The sequence below is a fragment of the Hirundo rustica genome, chromosome 7 (assembly GCF_015227805.2).
Source record: "Hirundo rustica isolate bHirRus1 chromosome 7, bHirRus1.pri.v3, whole genome shotgun sequence".
Lineage (NCBI taxonomy): Eukaryota > Metazoa > Chordata > Aves > Passeriformes > Hirundinidae > Hirundo > Hirundo rustica.
The window spans coordinates 9,442,561-9,463,009 of NC_053456.1; the positions used below are offsets into that span (position 1 = coordinate 9,442,561).

The 20,449-nt window shown below is 44.9% G+C and overlaps 1 protein-coding gene across 1 annotated transcript; it reads left to right on the plus strand.

Annotated features, from left to right (window-relative positions):
- The first annotated feature begins 107 nt into the window (after window positions 1–107).
- On the plus strand, window positions 108–20,102 carry MUC13 (mucin 13, cell surface associated). Its single transcript, XM_058421329.1, has 13 exons — window positions 108–165; window positions 4,518–4,568; window positions 8,554–8,616; window positions 10,060–10,179; window positions 11,129–11,235; window positions 12,849–12,907; window positions 14,251–14,402; window positions 15,659–15,784; window positions 16,905–17,016; window positions 18,095–18,132; window positions 18,683–18,770; window positions 18,988–19,192; window positions 20,052–20,102. Exons 1-13 carry the CDS (start codon window positions 108–110, stop codon window positions 20,100–20,102), a joined length of 1,230 nt encoding a protein of 409 aa, XP_058277312.1.
- The last annotated feature ends 347 nt before the right edge of the window (window positions 20,103–20,449 follow it).

Genomic DNA, 20,449 nt, shown 5'->3' on the forward strand with positions numbered 1-20,449 from the left:
GGCTGAGCTCTCTACCTGGGGCTGGGAACTTAAATGAGCTGACGCCAGAAGAGAAAGGCACTCTCTTTTAGGCTTAGCAGCAAGTGGCAGCAGCAGCAGCACTGGCAATGAGACGCTCTGTGCTCCTCGCTGTGTGGCTTGGCCTGGTGGTGAGCCTTTTGAAAGGTAAGAACCACTATCTTCTGTTTTGTGATTTATCAAGGCAGCTATTGTGTGGCAGTGAAAGGGTTTTCTAGTACTTTCAGCAGCTGTTGAGAAGCCAGTTGTGATACACAATTCAGCATGTCTAGATTTTGATTAATTAATGATGAAAGATGTCACTGCTAGCAGACGCTTTCCTTGTTCGCAGAAGAATGGAAAATCACTGGTGCTTATGATTAACCTAATTCAGCCTATTCCAAGAGCAGTTTTCAGGACTTTCATACTAAACCCAGGTAATTCAAGCTCTGTTACAGTCATAACAAAAGGTGCAACTGTTCCACCCCAGTACTCTTTTGGCCGGAGGCTCCTTAACCAACCAGTCTGGAAGGCAGCTCCCCCTGAGCTGGCTCACAGAGCTTTTGCTCCTTCCTGTTGAAATAAATTAACGGAAACATCACCACCAGCGTTCAAGAGGGTTGCATCACAGTCTGTTCAAACTGAAGGTGACATTCCTTAAGCCACTTAGTAGAGTTTTCTGGCATTGTGCCAAAGTTGGTAGTTGTGGGCCAGAGCCTACAGCAAGATTTGCCTTTTCCTGATACTCAGTGAGAGGTACGAGGGGGAGAAGATATCAGCCAAAGTAAAGAATGTGTATGAAGAGTTTTGTAGCAACTTGGAGCCTGTGAGGCAGTTTCTAGGACAGGAAATCCTAGCTAACACAAAGATAAAATTGCAGAGATATCAGCAGATTTAAGGCATGTTAAGGTTGCAACAGGCAGCAGAGGGTTGTGGGTCTCTGTTGACTACTGTGAATGAACCGATGTATTTCCAGCAACATCCACAGTGTGCTACAGACCAATTTTCAGCTGTAAATCACGAGCACAGAAGTCTTCAAGGTTGTCAGTCAGTTGGTTGGTTTTCTGATTGGAGGCTTGTAGGTAACAGCAAGATGTGAAAAACCTTGTGCTAAGACTTAATGAAAGCAATACCAGTTTTTCACTTGATCAGATTTTGCATCAGGCTAGATCTGCCCAGAAAACTTTTTCATTCTAAGCAAACATTGTAAAAGCTTTGCAGGATGTGTCCATTTGGATAGTACTGGCAAAGGCCCTGCCCTGCTTAGCAGCCAGATGTCTCTGCTATTGTACAACCTTGGTGGCAACATCTATTTCTTTATCACAGTGGTAATGCCACTTTAATGTGCCCATTAACACATCCTGCTCCTGTACATAGAAGGTTAGATCTAGGCACACAGAGCCATAAATGAGCCACCTTTGCCCAGGTTACCTTTGTCAAGCCCATCCACAAGGTTCAATTGCAGATCGTGCACTCTGCTGGCACCACGGATGCTGCTCTTCCTGAGTCCAAAGGGTACTCCTGGACTATGGTTAGCCAGAGCCTCCAGCCCTAACAGTTATAAAAAAGCACTAGCTCTGTAACAGGTTGTTGTTCCAACATCCATTGCCTGTGGCCAGCAGAGATTCATAATATTGTGGTTATAGGAAAAATATCCATTTACACAACTGGGGAACAAATAATGCTGTTTATAGAACTCAATGACCAGTGGAAGCAGGAGACCTGGCAGGGAACTGGCACAATTGTTCTGGTTTCCCCTTCACCTAGAGGAGGCTAATGGATTACTTGTCTTTTGCATGTGCCTTTTCTATGTGAGATACCTTGACCATCAGAAAAAAAGTGTAGATTTTCCTCACTTTGGATTTTTGAAGCCCTCTAAAGCTCTAGAAAACGGGGTCTATTTTTCAAATGTTTGCTGAGATGTGCAGAGTGTGATAGTGACATGGATTTTACCACAAATACATTAGTCTTTTAGCTACATGCTTTTAATACTTTAGATAAAATTATGATTGCAGCAGCATTCACTCCGAGTAAATAAGTTTATTCCTATCTCATAAATAAATGATTGATTAATAATAATACTTAAATAATTCAGATTAAAGTTAGATTGCATGATCCAAACTGGCCATTTGTCAGTATCACACATTTATAAGTAAGACTGGTTTATTATTTGTTCTTCTTATATTTAGGAAAAACAAAACAAACAAACCCCTCAAACCTGAACTCATTCTTTATATCACAAGTTGAGAATGAAATAGGTTAAATAAAGCAAAACCCATCAACTTAAAAATAAATACTCAAACTATTTTGGAAGAGTAAAAACAATAACAAAGAATGAAACCGAAGTGTGAAGAAGTATTTTCACCAATTGACTGGTATCAGCCAGTTCTCCGTTTCTTCAGAAATTACAGGGAAGCAATAAAAAGAAGAAAAAAAGATGTATATTGTCATAAATGTATAGAAGTGTAATCAAGGGAAAGAGGGTCTTGATACTGCTCCTGCTGATACAGCAGAAGCAGCATTCCTGGAACAGAAATAGCCTGCTGTCAATGTCCACATGGATCTGTTACAGTACAGGAGTGTGTGTTAGCAAAGGCAGTCATTCTTCCACTGCTCTGGAAGAGAACAGATGGGTGCTCCAGCAGTGCTGAGTGCAGAGCTGTGTGCCTGTGGATGGGAGTCCCTCTTTCCTTGCTGGCCATTGCTGCAAAGAGGAAGCAGTGGGGAAGAGCTGGGGAGGCTGCTCCTTTTGTGCTCGGCACTTTTCCCTCCTGCAGCAGGCCTGGATGGAGGGGGATCCCTGTAGAGATGACCAGGGGAATCCTGTGAGCAGATCCTGCAGGGAGCTGTGCCTGGGGCTGGGTGCTGCTGGAAGTGACAGCTTTGGCCGACCTGGCTGTGGCCATAAAGCCCAGAGCAGCTGGGAACAGTACAGTGTGTGTGAGGTTCTTGTGTTCAAGCGCTGCCACTGGGGACAGGGGACATGGACGCATCAGATGGCAGAGGTATCTCAGCCAGGGAGAGCCAAGGGACTGGGCAAGGATGCTCAGGGCTTTGGCTGCTCAGCCCCACAAGGGTCCAGCAGCATTTCCCTTCTCAGCAGTTGTCCTGCACACACAGAATTCCCCAAGGCTTTTTGAACAGGCAGTGCTAGTCAGTGCTGACTTGTGTCTTCTCTTCCCTTCATCAAAAACCACTACTACAGGTGAACCAGCTACTGAAACAACAGAGACAACAGCCTCTGTACCTACAGGTAAGGAGCAAAGCTTTCAGACTTCCCCTTCTGGGGAGACCTTGGAGTAAGCAATTTCCAGGGAGTACTGCAGATACCCAAGCAGGGAGGAGATCCCCTGGCTGGGTTTCCCTGAGTTCTTCTCCCATTGGAGACAAAGTTACTAAGATCCTGCCCCTAAATAACTTCCACTCTTCCTTCTTTCCCTGCGGGTCATTGTTGTAAAGCAAATGTGTTGGGGGACATCTGAGCAGGCTGCTCTTTTCATGCTTGGTGCCTTTGCCTGCTGTACTGGAGATGGGGGTTTGGGAGGGGGCACAAGAGGTTCCATGCAAAGAGGTGCCCAAGGCAAGCACATTGCTGGGCCCTGCAGGGAGTTGTTCCTGAGGCTGTTGGAGCGTGGGCAGGGAGGGATCTGGGGCAGAGGCCAGCAGGGAGAGGTCAGGGGCTGTGGCTGGGACCATGGAGCAGATCCTGCCTGTCATCCTCCACTCCCAGCTGGATGCTGGGAGCCCCAAGCAGGAGGGTCAAGGCTCCTGCTGGGATCACCCTGAGGAAGGGCAGTGTACCCAGTCCCTCAGCTCTTCCTCCATGCTGGGCTTGCATGAGCCCATCCCTCCTGCCAGCACCACCCTTCCCCATCACAATTGCCCAGCACTGGGAAAGACTGTGCCTCTGACTTGCACCTGAATGACCCTGTGCCAAAGGCCCCTGTGGGGAGTGGAGAAGTGCAGGCTGTACAATGTCTGATGGGTCTGCATACTGCTGCTGCTGCTGATATAGCAGAAGCAGCATTCCTGGAACAGAAATAGCCTGCTGTCAATGTCCACATGAATCTGTTACAGTACGGGAGTGTGTGTTAGCAAAGGCAGTCATTCTTCCACTGCTCTGGAAGAGAACAGATGGGTGCTCCAGCAGTGCTGAGTGCAGAGCTGTGTGCCTGTGGATGGGATGCCTCAGAGCCTGCTCTGACAGCCAGTGCTGCTGGGAGAAATGTGTGTTGAGCCTACAAGTCAGCATTAGTCACCTGGAGAAGAAAGGCAGGGAGGGTTCAAAGCTGCGACTGGTGAGGAGGAGTCCAAGAGCAGGGTGTGAGAGAAGGTCAGTGAGACACAAATAACACTAATGCCACACGAGGCCTTGGCACAGACAAGAGGGCAAGGTAAGGCTGCCCAGAGGTGCGGCTGTTCAGCCTCACACAGGTCCCTGTGCACTTGTCTGTACATGAATTGTCCTGCATGCAAAGAGACCCCTAGTGCTGCCCTCTCTCTTCTTTTCTCTTCATCAGAACCTGCTGCTGGAACAACTGCTAAATCAACAGTGTCGCCACCACCTACAGGTAAGGAGCAAAGCCCTCAGGCAGCCGCTTCTGAGAACAGTCCCAGGGAGCTCTGCAGCCCCCAAAGAGCTTTCTGCAATTTCCTCTCCCAGAGGAGACACAGATGCCCTGATCAAGGCTGTGAATACCCTCCACAAGTCCCTCTTTCCCTGCTGGCCATTGCTGCAAAGAGGAAGCATTGGGGAAGAGCTGGGGAGGCTGCTCCTTTTGTGCTTGGCACTTTTCCCTCCTGCAGCAGGCCTGGATGGAGGGGGATCCCTGTAGAGATGACCAGGGGAATCCTGTGAGCAGATCCTGCAGGGAGCTGTGCCTGGGGCTGGGTGCTGCTGGAAGTGACAGCTTTGGCCGACCTGGCTGTGGCCATAAAGCCCAGAGCAGCTGGGGACAGTACAGTGTGTGTGAGGTTCTTGTGCTCAAGCGCTGCCACTGGGGACAGGGGACATGGACGCATCAGATGGCAGAGGTATCTCAGCCAGGGAGAGACAAGGGGCTGGGCAAGGGTGCTCAGGGCTTTGGCTGCTCAGCCCCACAAGGGTCCAGCAGCATTTCCCTTCTCAGCAATTGTCCTGCACACACAGAATTCCCCAAGGCTTTTTGAACAGGCAGTGCTAGGCAGTGCTGACTTGTGTCTTCTCTTCCCTTCATCAAAAGCCACTACTGCAGGTGAACCAGCTACTGAAACAACAGAGACAACAGCCTCTGTACCTACAGGTAAGGAGCAAAGCTTTCAGACTTTCCCTTCTGGGGAGACCTTGGAGTAAGCAATTTCCAGGGAGTACTGCAGATACCCAAGCAGGGAGGAGATCCCCTGGCTGGGTTTCCCTGAGTTCTTCTCTCATTGGAGACAAAGTTACCAAGATCTTGGCCCCTAAATAACTTTCACTCTTCCTTCTTTCCCTGCGGGTCATTGTTGTAAAGCAAATGTGTTGGGGGACATCTGAGCAGGCTGCTCTTTTCATGCTTGGTGCCTTTGCCTGCTGTACTGGAGATGGGGGTTTGGGAGGGGGCACAAGAGGTTCCATGCAAAGAGGTGCCCAAGGCAAGCACATTGCTGGGCCCTGCAGGGAGTTGTTCCTGAGGCTGTTGGAGCGTGGGCAGGGAGGGATCTGGGGCAGAGGCCAGCAGGGAGAGGTCAGGGGCTGTGGCTGGGACCATGGAGCAGATCCTGCCTGTCATCCTCCACTCCCAGCTGGATGCTGGGAGCCCCAAGCAGGAGGGTCAAGGCTCCTGCTGGGATCACCCTGAGGAAGGGCAGTGTACCCAGTCCCTCAGCTCTTCCTCCATGCTGGGCTTGCATGAGCCCATCCCTCCTGCCAGCACCACCCTTCCCCATCACAATTGCCCAGCACTGGGAAAGACTGTGCCTCTGACTTGCACCTGAATGACCCTGTGCCAAAGGCCTCTGTGGGGAGTGGAGAGGTGCAGGCTGTACAATGTCTGATGGGTCTGCATACTGCTGCTGCTGCTGATATAGCAGAAGCAGCATTCCTGGAACAGAAATAGCCTGCTGTCAATGTCCACATGAATCTGTTACAGTACGGGAGTGTGTGTTAGCAAAGGCAGTCATTCTTCCACTGCTCTGGAAGAGAACAGATGGGTGCTCCAGCAGTGCTGAGTGCAGAGCTGTGTGCCTGTGGATGGGAGTCCCTCTTTCCCTGCTGGCCATTGCTGCAAAGAGGAAGCATTGGGGAAGAGCTGGGGAGGCTGCTCCTTTTGTGCTCGGCACTTTTCCCTCCTGCAGCAGGCCTGGATGGAGGGGGATCCCTGTAGAGATGACCAGGGGAATCCTGTGAGCAGATCCTGCAGGGAGCTGTGCCTGGGGCTGGGTGCTGCTGGAAGTGACAGCTTTGGTCGACCTGGCTGTGGCCATAAAGCCCAGAGCAGCTGGGGACAGTACAGTGTGTGTGAGGTTCTTGTGTTCAAGCGCTACCACTGGGGACAGGGGACATGGACGCATCAGATGGCAGAGGTATCTCAGCCAGGGAGAGCCAAGGGGCTGGGCAAGGATGCTCAGGGCTTTGGCTGCTCAGCCCCACAAGGGTCCAGCAGCATTTCCCTTCTCAGCAATTGTCCTGCACACACAGAATTCCCCAAGGCTTTGTGAACAGGCAGTGCTAGGCAGTGCTGACTTGTGTCTTCTCTTCCCTTCATCAAAAGCCACTACTACAGGTGAACCAGCTACTGAAACAACAGAGACAACAACCTCTGTACCTACAGGTAAGGAGCAAAGCTTTCAGACTTCCCCTTCTGGGGAGATCTTGGAGTAAGCAGTTTCCAGGGAGCACTGCAGATACCCAAGCAGGGAGGAGATCCTCTGGCTGGGTTTCTCTTTTGAGATTCAGGTGGTTTTAGAATCTTTTTGCTTTCTGCAAAGACTTGAGCCAGATGCAAGAAAGAGATGGAGTCTTTAGGTTCTGATTTTTAAGGTTGCACGCTTTGTTTATTGTTTCTTATCTTACCATTTTCTCAGTGCTTAACTATGGTCTGTGCAGCTGCTCGGGCATCTGGTGACTCTTCCTCACTGGGCTGTGGTGTTATCTTTTATACTAATTGTTATGTGTTCTTTATTTATTATTATTTGCCAATACCTATCAGTTATACTAAAATGGTCATTCCTACTTTGACCCAATCTCTTTAAACTACTTTGTGCCACCGTCACTGCAGAAAATGGAGTGAGGGAAGAAGAAAGAAGCAGGAGACAACACCTAAAATCCTCCATCTTGCTCCCATTCACTTCCATACTAAAACCCCAAACCTACTGTTTCCTCACGGTGTGATAAGTTAACTATTATCTTTCACACTCTTGTGGCTTGCAATCCTTCCCGCAGTGCAGGAAGCCTTTCCTATGGACTGGGAGCAATGCCAATGTCCTTCTGGGCTCTGTGCCAGGGTCCTAGACCCCCCTGTCCAGGTTTCTGACCCTCCAGGGCAGCCAAAGGAATGCCCTGGACTCCAACAGGTTTCCCTGAGTTCTTCTCCCATTGGAGACAAAGTTACTAAGATCTTGGCCCCTAAATAACTTTCACTCTTCCTTCTTTCCCTGCGGGTCATTGTTGTAAAGCAAATGTGTTGGGGGACATCTGAGCAGGCTGCTCTTTTCATGCTTGGTGCCTTTGCCTGCTGTACTGGAGATGGGGGTTTGGGAGGGGGCACAAGAGGTTCCATGCAAAGAGGTGCCCAAGGCAAGCACATTGCTGGGCCCTGCAGGGAGTTGTTCCTGAGGCTGTTGGAGCGTGGGCAGGGAGGGATCTGGGGCAGAGGCCAGCAGGGAGAGGTCAGGGGCTGTGGCTGGGACCATGGAGCAGACCCTGCCTGTCATCCTCCACTCCCAGCTGGATGCTGGGAGCCCCAAGCAGGAGGGTCAAGGCTCCTGCTGGGATCACCCTGAGGAAGGGCAGTGTACCCAGTCCCTCAGCTCTTCCTCCATGCTGGGCTTGCATGAGCCCATCCCTCCTGCCAGCACCACCCTTCCCCATCACAATTGCCCAGCACTGGGAAAGACTGTGCCTCTGACTTGCACCTGAATGACCCTGTGCCAAAGGCCTCTGTGTGGAGTGGAGAGGTGCAGGCTGTACAATGTCTGATGGCACTCCTGAGTCACTCTGGCCACTCACTCCATCCGTGTGATTCTGTGGGCAGGCAAAGGGATGATTGCTGCATAGAGACACGTGTGAACCTGTGGCTGAGAACACTGTAGCCAGGAGCACAGCTGGGCTGGGGGCCTTATATTGTCTTTCTGGGACATGCTCAAATCCTGGACATTGGGGACAAGGTGTGATGGACACGTCAGATGACACTGGCATCTCAGCCAGGAAGAGCCAAGAGGCTGGGCAAGGGTGCTTAGGGCTTTAGCTGCTCAGTCCCACAAGGATCCACTGTACCTACCTGTTCAATGGTTGTCCTGCACACACAGAATTCCCTGAGGCTTTTTGAGCAGTGCTAGCCAGTGCTGATGCTGACATGTCTCTTCTCTTCCCTTCATCAGAATCCACTACTGTAACTGAAACAGCTACTGAAACAACAGAGACGACAACCCCAGAACCTGCAGGTAAGGAGCAAAAATGCTCAGCAAAAAAAAATTTTCTTGGGACATCTTGGAGTAACCAGGTCCCAGAAAGCTCTGTAGCCCCCTGAGGTAGGAAGGAGTTCCCCTGCCTGGGTTTCCCATGTTCCTCTTCCAGAAGAGATAAAGTTCCTCAGATGCTGAACATTAATACTCTCCATTCCTCTCTTTTCGTGCTGACCTTTGCTGCAAGGAGAATGTGTTGGGGAACATTGGAGGAGGCTGCTCTTTTTTTGCTAGGTTCTTTTTCCTTCTTCAGCAAGCAGGGATACAAGAGGAACCCCGCAAAGAACGGCCCAAGCCAGCCCTTGATGTGTCCCTGCAGGGAGTTGTGCCTGAGGCTGTTGGAGCACAGGCAGGGAGGGAGCTGGGGCACACCCTGGCATGGGGCTGGGGACAGGAACCGTGCATGTGTCTGTCCCAAGAGCTCTCCTTTTCCCCCCATCTTCCATCCCAGTAGGCTCTTCCAGTGTAGGTAAAGTGTCCCCATTTAATGCTGTATCTCCCCACCACTCTTCACTGAGGGCCCTTGCTGCAAGTGGAATGTGTTTGAAGGAGTCCAGAATGGAAAAAAATATTTGGAAATGAACCTTATAGGAAATGAAAATTCATTAAGTGTTTTTATTTTTAGGGGTATGAATGAGCATTCCTATTTTTTTTCCCCATTTCCCAGAAAATGTCTCATCTATGAGATTGTACTTATGGAGTGAAGGGTGAAAAACAGTATTTGATGTCTTAGAAGAGAACCGTAATTACCATCCAGTATATAAGATGTATAGAAATATATCTTTTAATTACTTATTAACCACTTAAATTATGTATAGATATAAAATGTATACTCTAAAACCATTCAGAATATATGTAATTACGCTGAGAAAATACACTATTATGATTCACTTTGGAGCCCTCATTTTATTAATGTATCTGCAGTAAAGGACCGCGCTGTGACACTGTAATAATAAGGTAAGTGTGTAGCAGTGCAGTATTAGAGACACACAGGCTGTTGTTGTCGGTCTTTTTCTAACAGTCACTGGTTTTGGCAAGCCTTGATGTTGTTGTCGGTCTTTTTCTAACAGTCACTGGTTTTGGCAAGCCTTGATATACTTTATTTGATTTGGTTTTAGTTGTAATAAGTAGAGTTGAAGTGTGAATGCTCAGTATGGCAGATAACGAATTTCAGCCATACTCCGTGTCCTCACAGTGATATCCTGCTGGACTGTGTAGGGAAAACAGATACTCTACATTAAACAAGCAAGATATAGGTTGTATGCTCCTCAACTGCATCTATGCTCTCTAAAACATACCTGGTGAATTCCTTTAGTAGAAGTATATATGAACTATTCAATATATGAATTACTTTATATATGAACTGGCTATTGCAAAAAATCACAGAAACACTAATGTAAATACCTTTCATCTTGGTATTAGTGGATTTCTGCCGTGGAGATCCTTGTGGAAGAAATTCGGCTACATGTATTTCCTTAAATAGCAGCTATATCTGTGAGTGCCAGTATGGATTCTACTACAGCAATGAGAATTGTTACAGAGGTGAGTTGTAGAAGGGCATCAATGCTTTCAGTTACCTGCTCAGGTGAATTTTGCTTCCCATATAGCTTGTTTTCGTGTTATAATTGAAAACACAAGCAGTCTGGGAAAGTGACTGCTGAGTGATTTCTTGCTTTGCAGACAGCCACTCCTACAATGACCTAGATTGCTATCTCACAAAACAGCGTCAGCCAAAGAGCTTAATGTTCTAGGAAAAGAAGGTGAATTCTCTGTCGGGGGGGGCAGGAGATTAAAATGAGCGAAAAGCAGAAAAAAAATGCAAGTGTAAACCTGACATCGATATTAATGGCAATGATTTTAAAAGGACCATACTTATGAAGACCTGTGAACAATCAGATTGATTTTCCCCATTGCTAAACACCCACCCAAGTCCTGTGGAAATGCATCTCTGAAATGCTTCTGAAGGCCAAGCATGTGAGGAAATAGGGCTTCTTATTTAAGAATCAGCAAGCAGGATTATAAAATTTACTTGTGAAGCTTAAGAAGCAGGTTGATTCTTAATTAATTTCTCTGTAAACCACAATGAACACATTAGCTGCCTAATAGCTGCAAATGTGGAGTCCTTAATACACATTTTTTCTCACTAAATCCTGTAACGCTTCTCTAAAAAGAGTCTTTTAGCTTCAGGCCATGCTGACAGTTTAATGTCATTCAGTTTCATAATCAGGACAGACTGGTTGGGGCCCAGGATCCTGTCTTCTTCCCTGGCAGCCAAAGTACATCCCCCATGGTGACTGAATTGATTTGTCCTCTATTGATCCTTCCTGTATATGAAAAATAGCACTTTGTTGGTTTGGTTTGGTTTGGTTTGGTTTGGTTTGATTTGTTTTTTCTGCATTGTATTTCCCCATCCCTGAAGGCTGGAGAACTGCAAATTGAAGCTGGACTTTCCTGAATGCTTTCTAATTCACACTCTCTCTTCTCATTCCAGGGAAAGTATTCCCAGCGAGCATTTCAGTGAAAGCGCCTTACAGTGATAGTCTTCAAAATGTAAATTCCATGGAGTATGAAGAAGTGATCAAAAACGTATCAGATTTTGTGAGTGACAATGTTTTTTTCCCCCCATATATTTGCTGCTATACTGGATGTCATGCAGACAGAGAGGACACACACTCTCTTTAATGTGGCCTAGAAAAGTTTCACTCTACAAGAGGACTACTCCTTTCAAAGAATGCTTCACATTAGTTTAGACCTGTTTATAAAAGACCTGAACTTTGCCTCCAGATGAGCACATGCATGGCTCTTGCTGAAGTGAAGAGAATCCCTGAAGTAATATCCGCATTTTTAGTACTACTTCTATTCTGGGGATTTCTCACATAAATTGCTCTGCATCTTTCATCATTCCCTCTCCAGAAACAATGGGGCTGAGTCAAGTTTTCCAGCCTATTTAATTTCTGATCTCCACTGTTTGCTGAAGTCTCAATAATACTCAGTGGTATAAGTAAAAATTAACAATTTTAATTTTTTTTAAAAGAAAATTATTGATTACAAGCAGCACAAACTTTTCTGAATGGCTGTCCAACTGTCTAAATACTGAAAAACAAGCTTCTTCTATAAGTCTGCCAGTATTACTATTATAATGTTATTAGTGAAATGGATACTGCACAATTTTTATAATTCTACGATTATACATAAAATCTGGTAATAGACTACCGGAAGAAATAAGATGATCTGTTTAGTTTATACTGCTATGCTGAAACAAGTGGATTTGCTTATTTCTCTTTCTATGTAACTCTACCAGATATCTGATTGAAAAATATTCATCAGATGTTAATCAGGAATCATTAAAAATGGTTATCAATTTCTACATATTATTTTATTGCTTACTATGAATGTCGTATCAGAAAGTGACCAAAAGTTGTTCCTCCAGAATGTTAAAAAGTATTTTCTCAATTTTTTTGTCCTGCATTTTTTTCTTGTGATAAGGCTACAGAAGAGCATCATACGTAGGACTAGAATGGATACATACTCAAATGCAAAAGTGAAAATGCATAGAAAATAATTTGAATTTTATTACAAAGAAAGATGGATAGTTTATTTTTCAATTCAGTTGAATTAGACCTTAGGATTTATCTGATCCTCTCATAGTGCCTCCTCCTTTTGTGGCAGTTAAAGGCAGCTGCCTCCACCGGTTATTCCCGGCTTCACACGGGATGAGGGAGAGCAGTGACTTTTCTTTTGATCCTGTTCAGCCCCCAGTGCTTTCATCAGCTCTTCTTCCCACAAGATCAGCCCCTGACGATCCCACTTCACTGACTCTCAGGGACAGGTGCCATCTGTGAGGAGTTCAGCTACTCCCTCTCCCCCCTGCTTGTACATGGATTGCTGCTGTGGAGACACCCTCCTAAGCGATGAGTTTGCACAGGGCTATCTGTAACTATCAGCCAGTTAACCCTAATGAACTGCCTGATGTTCATTCTCCATCCCTCCACTGCCCTCCCATATTCCCTGTTCTTCCATATTCTACAGCACCATCCCACTGTTCCTCTTCTGCAATACCTTGCCTGGTGGGTTTAACATATCACCTGACTTATTTGTGGTCATAGTAGCATATTCTCTATTAAAACTTTACCACTGAAGCCTCAGTGGTCCATGTGGTTTTGGTCTATGTTTCTGCTTGCCTTGAACTCCAATTTCTTTCTCTTTTATAGTTTAAAAGGGCCTTCGATAAATCAACAACCTATATAGGAACTGTCATCGTGTCAATTAAGTAAGTTTCATTTTTTTGCACAGTACATGCTTACACAAATCTCATTTTAATTTGCTTCTCATGAAGTTCTCAGTTCAAAAAAAAAAAATTGAGATTAGTTCAGCTCAGAATGCTTCCCCTCAAAGGAGGGATGCTGGCCCCACTTTTACCTCAGCGTGTCTGTGAAATGGGCTGGCTGTCCTGCTCCTAGCGCCATGTCGGATACAGCACTGTGCTGTAACTAGCAGTCCCTGTGATATCTGACATGTCCGAAATTCTAACAGTTAACTCTGAGGTTCCTACGACCACCTGGAGTGCTACCCAGCTTGAAGTCCCAGTTTAATTTAAAAAACACCCTCATTACAGGAGGCATAGAAAATGCATTTTATTGTGCATTTGTTGGCATCTCCTGATGTCAAGTTGAGCACAGATGCTACTGAATGGGTTGTGGTGGCTGCAGCTGTGGGCACAGGTCCTTTGCTGGTCTAGCTAGACCCTGTGAGATGTCCCTCTTTACCCATCCCTGTCTATTACAGGTTACAGTCCCCAGAGCTCTGCCAGCTTCTCTGTGTTTCCTAACCCCCATCAAGCAAAACCTGGTGTGCTAGCACAGTGTCAACCCTTTCAGTGCACCCCAGGGATTAGGCAGCTAAGCAGAATGTTGCTCTAACGGAGTTGTGGGGGCAGTAACTTCCAGCAGAGCAGTTGTGACATGAGGCACAGTAACACCTCAAGGAACTACAGCAATCTACCACTTAAGGGTATTTGTGTGCATATCCTGGCAGTATGAGGTTTAGCTGAAGAACAGGGAAGTCACTGCTGTTCTCCACCTCACACCAGGGAGGTTGCTGTGAGCTGAACCCAACCTAGACAGTGTGCAGTTTGCTCAGATATCTCTACATCACAAACAGACCCTTCTGGATTCACTGTGTGGACCCTTCTGTATTCATCATGTATACCCTGAATTATCTTCACCAGGCTTCAGGGTGGGCTGTCCACATCACACCTGGATGAATCCACAGGCTGATGGAAGCATGTGAACATTAGGGTCTAACAGATGAGGTTCTCCACACTGCAGCTGGCTTGAGGTTAACCTAGTCAGAAAATGTCTGTTGTGTATCAGCAATGTTGTTAGCATTAAATCCAGTAGCTTCCTATTTACACCTGGACCTACTGGAAAGATGGCTGTTAATGTATTTCTGAGCATGACTTAGCTCATTTTCAGGTCTCTTGGCAACTACCTACATTATGGGAAGAAAAAAGCTGGGAGAGAGAGGGACAGAATTTTCTCTCATCTTTGCATCTAGCTTGCTATCCATATGGATTATGTGAAACTTTAAAATGGTACTATCTGTCCTTTTCAGACCTCAAAGAGAAAGCAGAAGTTATACTCCACTGAATGTAACAGTGACAAACCTGTTCACGTTGAACTCAAATGAAAGTGAGGCCTCAGTTAAATCTGCAGTACAGCTTGCAATAACAAAAGAAAACCAGTCCTATGTCAATTTTTATGATGGTATGTAACCCCTTGCTAGAGAAGTAATTAATCAGCAGAAACAAAGGTTCTTAAAACCCGGTTGGAAGATTTCTGTGATCATAGGAGCCCATCAAATCCATAAGCCTTGTTGATTATAAGGAGCTGGATGTTCAAACTTGGGTAATTTTGAAGATTCAACCATTCAGTGCTAGGCTCTTTTGTTTTATTAAGTCTTCCTACTTCATATGTAAAGAAGACAAGGAAAATATTTATTCCCTGATAGGCAATGGCATTGTGGTTTTAACCTGCTGAGTGTTAAGAAGTGGGAAAAATCAGGATAGAATATATATATTGTGCTTCTGGGAATAAGCCAGTATTTTACTGGCAAAATAAGATGAAACTCTCTTTAGACTTCTCCCCTAATAAGCCATGGTAGTTGAAATGAGGGCTCACCGATTAGCTACTGAGTTAAGGGATTTGTTGATCTAAACCAATAAAGTTTTGCATTATTAAAAGTGTAATGCTGGGAGAAAGAGTTTCTAATTAAAATAAAGATTTTTTTTTCTCTTTTTAATTATTTTTTTAAAATATAAATTCATATTTTGCAATCAGCTTTCTTAAAAGGCATAGGTAATAACTAAGAGTCCATTTCATGGCTTAAAGCCTGAGTTTGGTCTCTGAAGGCGACTGTACCTGCCTCAGCCTTGAGAAGGAAATAGGAAAGCACTGAGAGCTCCCAAGGCACCAGTGCAGCCACATCCCTCTACAGCATGCCATGCACTTTAAACCATTCCCACCACAAACTGCAACACACTGGGCAGACAGGATACTAATGCTGCTCATGAAATGAGCTGCGTGCCCATAAAGGTTTATATCTCTCTAGAACGGCGTGGGATCTGGGTCTCACCGTTCAGTTATCTAAAAAAAACTAGGAGAATAGTTATGGTTTCTCTCTGTAGGTTTTTTTTTTTAAGGTGAGCCAGAAAGTTTTCAGAATAGGAACTTAGGGGAAGAATGTCCCTTTTCATAGACTGCAGCCAGGAAGGTTTGGAGGTAGTTGTAGGAGGCTGAGAAACAGAAGGTCAGAAGATGCGATGGAAACAGGACCTTAACTGGTAAAGAGCGAGGAGGGGAAAATGGGCTGGTCTGAAAGCCTGCAATATTGATGTCCCAAGAAAAGGACTTACAATTTTTTCAGTTTAGAATTACTAAATAATTAGTTTATGATTTACTGGGCAAGTGCACTGCTTTCTATGAAAAGATATTCAGGTTTGTTCCCTGTTTCTCTTTTAAAGAGGCAAACTCTTGTGCTATTTATCAATGTGACACGAAAACCACAGTGTGTCAAGGGGGCATGTTTCCAGAATGCAAATGCAAACCTGGTTTGGAAAGGACAGAATGGGATGATCGTTCTTGTTCAGGTAAGATCCTCGCTGCTTTATCTATCCCTGAAAGGCTGACCTGCTTATTCCCTTTCTTGATCCCTTTTTGGGAAAGGTGCTGGGCAAATGTGTTGACCTCTGAAAATCAGGGAATGTGCATCCTGTGAAGAAAGCCATAGAACCACATCCTCACGTTTCACTTTGAGCAAAACTATAATTTTATTCCAAAAGAATAAATAATTAAAACTTGATAAAATCATCACTGAAATCAGTGAGTAAGCAAGTCCTTAAATGCATTGTTAGAGTGTTGGTAAGAACTGAAACCTAAACAGGTAAAGGATGGAACAAATTGAATCCTATACTGTCTTCTCTGCCCAGACATATTTTGGGAATAAATTCTACATGTTACTCAAAGGCATCTGACAGAACTGGAAGTCTCACGATGCAGTACGATGACCTGTTAAGGCTGTGTCCCTTGTTCACAATTCTAAGTTTGCACTACCTGGATTTAGACAAGCTTTTGTGAGAAGAATGATTTTTGTCCTTTTTGGGAACTGTTAGTTGTTAGGATTTTATTTACTTTCTTGTTTTGAGTATTTTATTGAGTGCTCTGTTTATATTTTAGCTACCCTCCAAAACCCTGTGATGTACCTAATTTTCTTCGAAATACCTTACTTTCTTCTTATGGAAACTAAAATTTTCACACTACAGAAGTTAAAAAAAAAAAATGTATAAGGTGTAAGATTTTAAGAAAAACAACAAATAATTCAAAAATTCATGATAAAGTTATGAAAGCTGGCTACAATAAATCCCAGTGAGATGTGATCCAGTGTGCGCCTTTGTGGTTCCTTGCCTGTCCAAAACTGATACACTTTGCCATACAAGTCATCTGCTGTGACACCAAACTTCAGGTCATTGCTTGCCTATGGAAGGTGCAGCATAGCCAGATTTCCTTTTTGATGAAGTTGGATGGTTTTAAACACAGCCTGTTTACTTCCAATTTTGTGATTTTATATTTCAGTTATTGTTTTACATAGGTACAGTCCTAAAAAAACCATTCTGATGCTTTAAAGCACAGGAGAGGGGTGTGTGTGTTTCCAGAGCAACAAAATAATCTTCTAACTTCAATTCACTCATGTTTTTCTCCCTGAAAATACAGTTTGCAGTAAAAGCTGTTCTGCAGAGAATAACAAGTACTGCGTAAAAGAAGAAGAGGGTCCAAAATGCAGATGCATGACTAACTTTAAAACGGAGGATGAAAAATGCGTGCCGTGAGTACTCAGCTTTTTATTGCGCTCCCGTGCTGTAGGCACAGGTAGGGGAGAAGAGCACCTACCACAGGGTCAGCTGCAATCCAGAGGAACAGGCTGCAGCTACGTGAATCAGAGAGGGGCCCAAGGGGGACAGCAGGTGGACAAACTCCCGCGCTGTCACAATTTGTGGCGTTTTTACTCCTTGGCATTAGCCTGTTGTGTGCACTCATAACACCTGTGAGAAAAGGCAAGGAGACCCAAAGTCACCCATGAGTCAGTGAAGAGGATAAAGTCCTTCATCACATAAACACAAGCTACTGTGACAGCCTGGCTGAGCCATGGGAAATGCTGTGCTGAGGTGTTTAGTAAGCAACAGGCATTAGAGCAAGTCGTGCCTCCGATCCCTGGAGTATTCGCCCTGGTATCAGAGGGGACTGCTTCCTGATAACTTTCAGAGCTATGTTATTCCTGCTTGGTTTTCTCTCTGAAATTATTTCTGTCAGCTCAGGATCAGAACAGAATAGAACAGCGTTTGCTGGTGAGGCTGAGTGACCGGTTGTTCTCTGCTCTGGTGGATAAACAGAGAGACTCACTCCCCATATCCATTAATTCAGCTCTTTTTGTAGTTATTACTGCTGCAAATTGAACATTTCTTACAATAAAGTTGATATATTTTAAATATAAGAAACTGCTATGGGAGGAAGATAGAGTTCCAGTCCTTATAGACCTTATACTGAAGCTTTTGTTAAAGACATTGGTGTCAATTCCAAGTGGCTCAGTTGTGCAGAGTTTAGTTCTTTAGAAAAACCAGGGTCCTTTTAACATTTTTCAGACTGGGAATCTGAAACTTTGAGTGCCGAGATCACCAATCACTGAAAATCTCAGACTGTTTCACTCTAATGAAAGTAAATAATCTAGATAGGGTTAAAGAGGAAACCTGTAATGAACGTGCTTTGTGGCGAAATTGCTGACAAAAGGGGGAAATACACTATTTGTTTTGTGATCATAGAATCTTAAAATGGCTTGGATTAAGAGAGATCCTAAAGGTAATTTTTTTCTTTCTTTCTTTCCCCTTTTTCTTTTTTCTCTCCTGTAGTTGTAGAGTGGGCTACTCTGGGGAGGAATGCACTGACAGTAAGTATAAGAATTTCTGATTTTTAATTATAAAAACTACCTAATAATTGAAAAATACCTAATAATGCTTAATCTATCTGAGACAACAAAAAAGTAGTAGCCTTTAGGGGTGCCACCCCTTCTGCATTTATAGAAGGAAAATATTAGCAGGGGGAAAGTTAAATTTCTCTGTTGCCTTATGTGCCTAGGGCATGGGAAGAGCCTATTTGACACCTAACCACATAATTTAGCATCAATATTAGTATAAACAATGCCTACATCCTCTCAGTTTTTCCTGTCCCTAGCCTATAACTATGTGTAAAACCATTAAATGCATAGCATTAAGAATTAGAGCTGAGGTCAAAATAGCTGTCCATAGAGATGGTCTTTAATGCAGATCCTAATGTGCATCTTTCTGTGTCCACAAAATGTAAGCACCAGGAGCCTGGAAATAATTTCCTTCCTTTCCTTCCTTTCCTTCCTTTCCTTCCTCAGTCCCTTGTTTTTCAATATTCACCATGAGTTATTAATCGATACATTTCTTGTTTGATGTTTTTTTTTTTCCCCCCAGACAGTGAGCTCATCCTTATAATAGTGGGCACAGTGCTTGGAGCCATTATCCTGATTTTAGTGATAGCAGTCTCTATTGTTTCAGTCAGGTAAGAATATTTCTTACAGTTGAATAGAAACTGCATTGCTGTGTGTTCATAATAAGGGTTTTGCACTAAGTATGCCATAAAAATCTGCTGCATGCTTCAGAACGGGACTGAGCATTCAAAATAAGGTGGGAGTGGACAAATCAGTATGTCGGACTTCATAAGTAAGAAGTCTAAATAGTCTTTTAAAATCTCCTTTGTTCTTTCATTTTCTCTGAAGAGCAAAACGCAAACAAAATCCAGAGAAGACGAGCCTGATAAAGCCAGGGTATTCTGACATCAACACCTCTGATGACAGACCAAGCCTGTTCCCCAGGGTCCAGACCACTTCTGGCCATGCAAACCCAGGATATCAGCCAAACAACCCGTATGAGATGCGTCCCACACATAGAGATCGTTTTCCAGAGAGGGATTATGATGATTTGGTAAGTGCTTCACACAGTCCTGTGGGAATGGAATTCCTGAACATTAGCATTGTGGGCTGCAGACATTGTTGGAACCTAAGCTCCCCTCTGTACATCCTCCCTTGGCCTGGAAGGCCAAAGTAGTATAAAGGCACCCAAATTGTAGCTGCAGCTGAAAAAAACTGTCTTAATACAGAAATTTTCCTCAGTGCAGAGATAAGCACTCATAAAGACCTTTCTAAAGCCCCAGTAGTCACCATCGAACCAAAGGAGGGATATGTGAAAAGCAAGGGTCAAAGAAAGAGCTTGGCTGCCCGCTGGTCTACTGTGTCATAGGATTTGCAGACAAATTGTCTGCGCTGGCCAAACTCATCCCTCAGCACAGGTGTGCCTGCAAGCATCACAGGCTGCTACCACCTGAGCTTCTTTTAGGCTGCTGCAGAGTCCACAGGTGCTGCAGTGGCACCTCCCAGCTGCAGCCTCATGCAGGACTCACAGTTTAAGCTGATGCCCAGGGGTTTGTGCCCTCCCACCTGGATCCTGCTGCCTCGTTCACAGCAAGAGCATCTGCAGAGGGGAATGGTGTGAAGTGCCATGAATAATATAGAACAGTTTTTGCTCTGCTGTGGCCCAGGGGACCCTGGTCAGCAGAGGTGTGTCATTACGTGGAAGGCATGTTCTAAAAAAAAAAAAATCCTGTTTTATCCTTAAATTTTGCAAGGGAGCCGTGGAGGAAGCAGAGGCTTGAGAAGAGCTCAGTTTGGGTTAATAACACCAAGGTTGCGGGATCAAACCCTGTATGGGCCATTCATCCAAGTGCTGGACTTGGTCTTTGAGAGTCCTTATTTCTCTTCTTTTCTTGTCTAAAAATTCTTTGTAGTATGAGATATCACGGGAGCCTAGGGGCTTCAGGACACAGAGCAGATATTGAGTGACCAGAGCAGTAGAAGGATGGACGACCACCACAACACTGGGTCAGAGCAAAGAGTTTCACAGCCTCTCACCAATGCAGTTACTTCAGCAGAAGAGACAGCAATGTCCTTAACCCCCAGATTCTCTCAAGATTTTCTAGAGGAAGACTCCTGCTTGAAAGAGATCGTGGACAACTTTGAAATAAGGGAAAAAATGTTAGAGAGTAGGGAGAAGAAGAGGATTTCTTTGAAAAGAATTAATGTGCTCCAAGAAACTTTAGACTGCTTCGATGAGGCCAGTACATTGGCAAGAGAGTGAGTGTACACAAGATTCCAGGATTTTAACCCTGCTGGTTTTCAGTTCCGG